The sequence below is a fragment of the Pteropus alecto genome, unplaced genomic scaffold, assembly GCF_000325575.1.
Source record: "Pteropus alecto unplaced genomic scaffold, ASM32557v1 scaffold164, whole genome shotgun sequence".
Lineage (NCBI taxonomy): Eukaryota > Metazoa > Chordata > Mammalia > Chiroptera > Pteropodidae > Pteropus > Pteropus alecto.
The window spans coordinates 22,193,224-22,202,386 of record NW_006439568.1 but is presented as its reverse complement, the minus strand read 5'-3'; the positions used below and the strand labels follow the sequence as shown (position 1 = coordinate 22,202,386).

The following is a 9,163-nucleotide window of genomic DNA, read 5'->3' as shown; positions in this document are numbered from 1 at the left end:
AGAGTAGAATACAAAAACAGAAACATAGACCAAGGGCAATGAATGAAAAACATATAAAAACTTCACAGCCACTATGGGGTGTGGGACAGTGTGGGAGCAGAGTAAATTACAGGGTTCCAGTGCTTTTTAAAAAATGTCCGAAAACCACTGCTTTAGAAAAAAAATCTCTGAAGTGTGCCTCCTGATGCTTTCCTTCTTTATTACGTCTAACTCTTTAGAGAATTAGGAATGCCAGTTTCTACTCTGAAAATACTTTCTAGGGCAGTATTAGAGTGGGAATCCAATGCTTCCAATCTCGCAATCCAGGTCAGAGTCCTTGGAGCTTCTGAGTCTTGAAACCAAGAGATGGTGAGTTTCATCCCCCAGGTCATGACTTATGCATTCTCCTTTCCCTTCAGGAAAGGGAGGGGACATCTCGGGGTTCTCTCTGCTACACGTATAACTCCAGTTACTAAGGGGGCTTTTACCTTTTAAGGTAAGAGTGGCCTGTGGAACAGCGGCATCAGAATCACCTAGGATGTCTGTTAAACAGGGAAATTTCTAGGTCCTGCCAAAGACCTACTGAATCAGACTCTCAGTGAGCTAGCCCAGGAATCTGCATTGCTAGCAAATATCACAAGTGAGTCTTATGCACACAACAGTTTGAGAACTACTTTATATACTTTAATGTGTGGTTCCTTTAGGGTTGGGGATAGGAATGGGGTAGGGAAGGCTCTTCCCTTTATGCTTTGGGTCAATTTATTGCTAGGAATATTAGTTCCCTAACCACCTGTAGAATATATCTGCTAAACAAATATAGTAAATGCTCGAGGAATATTTGATGAAAGATTACTTGAGGAGCATAACATTTTGCTTCCTTAAATTCTGTGATAAGAAAAATATTTTGATTTTTCTAACCTAGATAGAAGTAGTTTTATTCTAAATAAGTTTTTAAAAATTTTATAGTCTATATTTCATGTGTACAGAATAGCTGTTATTTTAAAACAAGCCAAACTTTATTTAGGTGGTAGGCTTGCTCTAATACAGACCATCGAAAAAAATCACTTGAGCTTCCATGTCAGTTAAATTTGGTTTAAAGAATTCCTGCAAAAGAAAAATAAATGGTTGAAAACATAGCTACAGAAAATATAAACCCAAAACAAACCAAGAAACTTTACATAGAGTTGTAATAAGGATAAAAAAAAAATTAATAGAGGTGCCGTATACTCTAAATGTTGGGGGCACTGCAAGGTTGGCCTAAGGGGTCGGGGAACTGAGGGAAAGGTACAGTGGCTAAGATCAACCAGAAGAGAAAAAAATGAGCAGGCAAGAACATAAAGGTCTGCTCATCAAATCCTCCCAAGAATCAGAAAACTAAAGATTTTGAGAAACAAAGAGGTAAGTTGCAAGGACAGATGATAAGAGCAATGGGGCTTGTACTGCGCTCTTCAAGTATTGAGTCCATGGGTTACACATACACTGCATTATACTACCATACTACTTTGTAAGGGCATTGTTAAACTTTAACATTAGTATCCAATCAAAACTGTATAAGCACATCAAGATCTGCATGAGAGAAGGATCCGGCTTACTTGATTTTCAGTTCTTTATTTTCAGTTCCTTCTTATGTTCCTAACTTGGGCAAGTGAAACTTGGAGAAACTCAGCTTGGGAAAGCTTGGGACACTGAACTGGAGTTCATGCTTCCATACATGTTCTTTGTGGAGGAGAAGAATAGATACAAACTAAATAGAAGCAATAATGTTTATTCCCCAGAGGCTTCCTTTTCAGGAGACTGTGCAACTCAGAAGGAAGGCAAAGCACTCCTACCCATCAATTTGATAGTGGTGTGTGTATGTGTTTGGTGTGCCTGTATTTATTTGGTATGTGTATGTGTGTGTGCGTGCATTTTGTGTGTACATCTGTGCAGCTGTGAAAGTGCGTGGGTGTGTATGTTAGAGGGGTATGGATGGGACTGAACAAATTTCAGTGTATGACTTACCTTGACCTATCAGCAACAGCATATATACTCCCACAAGCGCTGTCACTCTGGAAATGGAATCATTAGGTATGTGTTTTAGTCTTTCCTCCTCAGCAGAGAAAAAACAGAGACAGAAAGAGAGAGGGGAGACACACACACACACACACACACACACACACACACACACACACAGCAATTCTCCTAACTTGTAGGGTCAGATCATTTGGGACGAAGTCAGTCCTCACCCCTTCTACCTTCTATATTCTGGGTGGCTGGGTGAGAGACAGAACTCCCACAATAGGAAGAAAGTACTGAAGATGGACTATCACAAGAGACTCACTCTGGATGCATGAGAAGATACGGTCTTTTTCAAAGACATACCTGAAGCGGTTGGCCTGACATTTGTGAAAGATGGTGTGCCTGCACAAAAAGAAGAGAAATAAGGAAAACAGTGAAGTAATTATCAGCAGGCTTCTAAAATTAACCTGTGATAGAAGATAAAGCAACCTGGTAAGTAAAAAGCAAAAATTACCTGCAAACAACTTCTTTTCCAGGTCTTCTTGAATTTTAAGAAGAACCCTTTCCTGTTCTAAGGCTTCAATGTACTTTGAGTAGCACCAGGTTGGCTAGAAAAACAATTTTCAAAGTGAATTTTGGAAATATTTGCCCCAGAAAATAAACTGAAGTAAGATAACTTATATCAGCCCCTTCATTTAAACTTCTTATTGCAGTATTAACATATAATAAAATGTGCACATATCATAAATTTATACTTATATGAATTTTCACAAGTGGAACTTACCCATTTAACCTTTTAATTGGATATCACAAATTGTTATCAATCTACCTTATAACATTTTAATAAGAATATTTATGACAAAGTAAAGGTATTTTTTTCAATAGCCTTGACCTAAAATTTTAAATTCCGTTGTCCAGGTTGGGAGAGAGGTGAGGATCTGAGGATGATGATGCACTATTTCTTAGTGAAACAATGTCTCAAAAGTTTTATAGATTTCTTGACAGCTATTCAGTCACTTTTATATATTCAATTTAAGTATGAATTTAGGTGCTTAGAAAAGATCAAAGTTTTTTTGTGGAGGCTAGTTTTGCATTTGGATTAATTACAATTCTTCAATGTGTAAAATATATCTGAAACTAATGTATATAGAAAGCATTCCAGACTTAACTAAATGGCAGCATATTATTATTCTACCCAATACTAGAGTAATTCAACATGTATACATTAAGAAGCAATAATGATGATAGTAATTTATATTTATGAAATGTCTTTAGTTTTCAAAAGCTTTTTAGTTCCTTAATCTTGAGATGTATACAATATCATCACCAACATAATCATCATCATTATCATCCCTTTCTCTTTTGAACAAGTAGGAAAACAACCTAAAAGGAGATTAAGTCATTTATTTCAGACTTCAAGGTGTCAAAGTAAAAATTAGAAGCCTGGTACCTCTAATTCTACATTTCTCCCTTTATTTTTAAACCATGTTTCTGAAATTCAGTGCTAGTCATTTGCTGATGAATGTACTTCTAAATGGCATTAGTAGGTATCATGCATTTTTAGATATCTCTTTTTCAATCTATGGTTTCACAAAATTAGACATTTCTCTTCTCTCATTAAGAGCTTCATAGTCTATCCATTATCTTAGCTGAATAACTGAACTTATTTGACATTCCTAAATACCAAAAAGATTGTTTCTCAAGCTAGTAGTATTTAAGATGCAAACACTTTCAATAGAAGTCATTAATAATTTCTCTTTTGGGCTCTTATAACTGTCTTGTTCCCTTATTGTTCTAGTTGTCTTTTTTGGAGTGAGGTGGTGTTATCTTTTAAGATTTCTCTGTATCTTTTTAAAAAACTTATTGGGGCAGAGGGGGTCAAGATGGCAGGCTAGGTAAATGCAGTTTACCCCCTCCCACAACTGCATTAAAATTACAAACAAATTATAAAACAATCAACTTGGAGGATCTCCTGAAGACTAGAAGAACGTATCACATACAACTGACGATATGAAGAAAGAGTCACATCAAGATTGGTAGGAGGGGTGGAGATGTGAAACAGGCTGGCCCCGCACTCATACTTGGCAGCTGAGCACTGGGAGGGATATAGCGGTTGCAGAGGTTCCCCTGAAGGAGTGAAGGACTCTAGCTTCACAACAGGGCTCCCCAGCCCAGGGTTCCAGTGCTAGAAAGAGGAGGTCCCACAAAATCTGACTGTAAAAATCAGTGGGGATTCTGAACATCCGGGTGGGAGGGAAGGAACCTGAAAACCAGAAGCCCCCCTTAGAGGGCCCATACACAGACTGAATCACTCTCAGATACTCACCCTGCTCTAGCAGAGGGTCAGCAGCAAGAGACATAAAGGGAAAGACTGAGTTGCATAGTGTGGGGCGAGGTCTGGAGGGATAACCGCTATTGTTCCTTTGTTGGGGTCCCCTGTGGTGCAGTCTACAGATGGGCACCATCTTTCCTGTGTTGAACTCTCCTCGACATGGACAATTCTGAATCTGCATTGGTCTGGTGAGACTGGCTCATTCCATTCAGTGTTTCCCTGAGTCTCTGCTCTATCCAACACACAATTTGCCTGAGGCAAGATCGAGGCCCAGCAACCAGCCCCAATCTGTGCTCTTGGCAGGGGTAGCATTTGAGAGCAGTTAAAAGTCCTCAGCTCACATAGCCCACACACAGCCCATGTACCTCAGGAGAGACCTTAAGTGGTGGGTAGCTAGTGCCAACATGAGCTGCAGCATCTCTTGAACAAATCCTGGGGATTTGTGGGCCTGAGATCAGTAGTGGCTGGCCTCAGTGAAATCTGAGACTCTTGTGGGTGGCCACAGGCACAGCACTGGCACCAAATCTGAATCTGTATTGGCCGGGTGAAATCTACTCGCTTTACCCTGGTGATTCCCAGCATCTCCACTCTATCCAACTCATATACCGCCCAAATGCTCTCTCAGCTGTGGAGCCTTACGGGAAGCCAGCAGACAGCCTCAGGACTTGGGGTGCCCTTGACCTTTGCTAAGCTAACCCAGGGCTAGTACTATGGGCACGCAGCCACAATTTGCAGTGTAGTCTCTCCTACTTGCCACCAGATCCAGCACAGGCAGCAACCACCTGCGGATCGCTTTGTAGCTCCTACCAGGTTGCCTTGAGCAATCGAAGGCAGCAGCAGACCTTGGCCTGCATGGGAGCCCCTCCCAAGGAGTCACAGAACCAACATACCCAGAGGCTGGCGTTGGACTACAACAGAGTACAACCTAACTAGAACCACAGGTGGCACATCCAAAGGGTGGTCTCAACAGGTACAGGAACGCCCTCTAGGGCGACTCTCACTCCATGGGGTCGGCTGCCACACAATAGCTCATACCCCATAAGAGTGGCCAAACCTCACAGCCAGTCAGCCCGAGTCAATTTGATCCACTGATGTGCTAACAGCCATTGAGGCTTAGCTATAACTGGAGAACACACACAACTCATACAAAGAACATGCCCAGAGCCCCTGGTGCAGGTCATCAGGGAGACTGGGCAACACAACACATACTACATAAGGCTACCTGGCCAAGACTGGGAAATGTAACAAATCTACCCAATACAGTGAAAAGAATACAGAGAGGCAACTAAATGAGAAAACAGACAAACAAAAATGCTGCAAACGAAAGAGCAGGAGAAACCTTCAGGAAAAAAACTAAGATGGAGGCAAGCAACCTACCAGAGACAGAGTTCAAAACACTGCTTATAAGGATGTTTAATGAAGTTAGGGGGTGGAACAGACGATCTCAGTAAGGACTTCAACAGAGAAATAGTATGCATAAAAAAGGACATAGAAACTATAAAAAAGAACCAATAAAAATAAAGAATACAATAACTGAAATGAAGAACACACTAGAAAGAATCAACAGCAGATTAGATGAAGCAGAGGACTGAATCAGCAATTTGGAGACAAGGTTACAGAAAGCATCCAATCAGAACGGTGAAAAGAAAAAAGAATTTTAAAAATGAGGAAAGTTTAAGAGACCTCTGAGAAAACATCAAGCGTGTCAACATTTGCATCATAGGGGTATCAGAAGGAGGAAAGAGAGCAAGGGACTGAGAACCTACTTGAAGAAATAATGATGGAAAACTTCTCTAACCAGGTGAAGGAATGAGACATATGAGTCCAGGAAGCACAGAAATTTTCAAACAAGAGGATCCCAAACAGGCCCACACCAAGACATATCATCATTAAAATGCCAAAAGTTAAAAACAAAGAGAGAATCATAAAAGCAGCAAGAGAAAGGCAGATAGTTACAAATGGACCTCCCATAAGACTGTCAGCTGATTTCTCAAAAGAAACTTTGCAGGCATGAAATATTCAAAGTTATGAAAAGCCAGAAACTACAACCAAGACTACTCTATCCAGCAAGGCTATCATTTAAAATTGAAGGTGAGATAAAGAGCTTCCTAGACAAAAAAAAAAAAAAAAAGCTAAAGGAATTCATCACCGACAAGCCAAGATATGTTACAAGATATGTTAAAGGGTCCTCTTTAACTCTTTTCCTATTTAGAAAAAAAAGGTGCAGCTCATTGCCAGCATTAATTTAACATCATGAGTAGGAATGCTACATTTTCTAGGATTTGACATTTTCAATGATCGAGAATTACTATATTTTGTAAATGGAAATACCACTGCTAAAAACAATGATATAAATAGAATGATGTCATTTGTTTTCGATGACTATTGCTATACTACAGTGATGTGAAAATAATAATAAAAGCAAGATATTTTATGGCAAACTTTGGGGATAAGGTTAGGATTGTAATGGTGTATTAGCTTGGGGTAAACACTGCAGCTGCAAGCACCTCTGGCAAGTATTCTCAGGGCAAATAGGAAATGGGTTAAGAAGGAGAAAGGGAAAAACAACAAATAAATAAAAACCCCTATAAATATGAATAATAAAATGGAAATAAAAAATGTACTTAACAATAATCACTTTAAATGTAAATGCATTAAATGCTGAAATAAAAAGACATAGGGTAGATGAATGGATAAGAAATTAAGACCTATACATGTGCTGTCTAAAAGAGATCCACCTCAGATCAAATGACACATATAAACTGAAAGTAAAGAGATGGAAAAGATATTTCATGCAAATAGAAATTTTAAAAAGCTGGGGTACAATATTTATACCAGTCAAAACAGACTTTAAAAGAAAGGCTATAAAAGAGACAAAGAAGGGCATTACATAATGATAAAGGGATCAATACAAAGAGAGGACATAACTCTAGTAAACATATGTGCCTAACATAGGACCACTTACATAGATAAAGCAATTATTGACCAACATAAAGGGAGAAATTGACAGTAATACTTTCATAGTAGGAAACTTTAATGCCTCGTTGACATCAATAGATCTTCCAGACAGAAAATCAATAAGGAAGTAGTGGCCTTAAATGACACACTAGATCAGAATAATTTAATTGATATTTTCGGTGTTTCACCCCGAAGCAGCATAATACACATTCTTCTCAAGTGCACATGGGACATTTTCCAAGATAGACCACATATTAGGCCACAAAACAGTCTCAATAAATTTAAGAAGATTGAAATCATATCAAGCATCTTCTCTAATCACAATGGTATGAATTAGAAATCAATTACAAGAAAAAAACTGAAAAATACATAAACACATGAAGGTTAAATAACATGGTACTAAACAATGAACAGGTTAACAATAAGATCAAGGAAGAAATCAGAGGATACCTAGAGATGAATAAAAATGAAAACACATCAACCCCAAATCTATGGGACACAGCAGTAGCAGTCTTAAGAGGGAAATCCATAGCAATATAGGCCTACCTCAAGAAACCAGAAAAAGCTCAAATAAACAACCTAACATTACACCTAAAGAACTAGAAAAAGAACATCAAACAAAGCCCTAGGTGAGTAGAAGAAATACACAAAAAAGAGTCTAAAAAAAATACAAAAGATCAATGAAACCATGTTCAATGAAGCTGGCTCTTTGAAAGGATAAATAAAATTGATGAACCTTTAACCAGACTCATCAAGAAAAAAGGAGAGAGGACCCAAATAAATAAAATTAGAAATGAAAGAGTAAAAGTAACTACAGACTCCACAGAAATACAAATGATCATAAGAAAATACTATGAACAATTAGATGCCAACAAATTGGACAATCTGGAAGAAATGGATACATTCCTCGAAGCATACAATCTTCCAAGAATGAGTCAAGAAGAAACAGAAAATATGAATTGACCAATTATCACCAATGAAATTGAATCATTAATCAAAAAAACTCTCAAGAAACACAAGTCCTGGACCAGATGGCTTCATAGGTGAATTTTACTAAACATTCAGAGAATAATTAATACTTATTCTTCTCAAACTATTCGAAAAATTCAAGAGGAGGGAAGGCTCTGAAACTCATTTTACGAGGCCACCATACCTTGATTCCAAGACCAGAGACAATACAAAACAAAGAAAATTATAGGATATCCCTGATGTACATAAATGTAAAAATCCTCAACAAAATATTAGCAAACCAAATTCAGCAAACATTAAAGATATCATACAAATGATCAGGTTAGACTTATTCCTAGGCTGCAAGATTAGTTCAATATCCACAAATCAATTAATGTGATACACCCCATTAACAAATTAAAAGATAAAAATCATATGATCATATCAATAGATGCAGAAAAAGTGTTCAACAAAATCCAGCATCCATTTATGATAAAAACTCTAGGCAAAGTGGGAACATACCTCAACATAATAAAGGCCATATATGATAAACCTACAGCTAACATCATATTCAATGGAGAAAAGGTAAAAGCATTTTTCTTAAGATCAGGAACAAGACAAGGATGTCTACTTTCACCACTTTTATTCAACATAGTATTGGAAATCCTAGCTACAACAATCAGACAAGAAAAAGAAAAAAATTCAAGGCATCCAGATTGGAAAGGAAGAAGTAAAACTGTCATTATTTGCAGAGGACATGATAGTATGTATAGAGAACCCTAAAGATTCCACCAAAAAACTGTTAAAAATGACAAATGAATTCAGTAAGATAGCAGGTTGCAAAATTAATATTCAGAAGTCAGTGGCATTTTTATACACCAATGATGAACTATCAGAAAGAAAAATTAAGAAAACAATCCCATTTACAATTGCATCAAAAACAATAAA

The 9,163-nt window shown here is 37.8% G+C and overlaps 1 protein-coding gene across 1 annotated transcript in view; it reads right to left on the bottom strand.

Annotated features, from left to right (window-relative positions):
• Window positions 1-973: 973 nt before the first annotated feature.
• RGS22 (regulator of G protein signaling 22) overlaps window positions 974-9,163 on the bottom strand; it is a 158,345-nt gene continuing 150,155 nt past the window's right edge. Inside the window, exons 23-26 of the mRNA XM_025050166.1 lie at window positions 2,492-2,585; window positions 2,341-2,379; window positions 1,981-2,027; window positions 974-1,083 (exon numbers count right to left, since the gene is read on the bottom strand). Coding sequence (XP_024905934.1) covers window positions 2,023-2,027; window positions 2,341-2,379; window positions 2,492-2,585 — 138 coding nt within the window. The 3' untranslated portion in view covers window positions 974-1,083; window positions 1,981-2,022. The remainder of the gene's footprint in view (window positions 1,084-1,980; window positions 2,028-2,340; window positions 2,380-2,491; window positions 2,586-9,163) is intronic.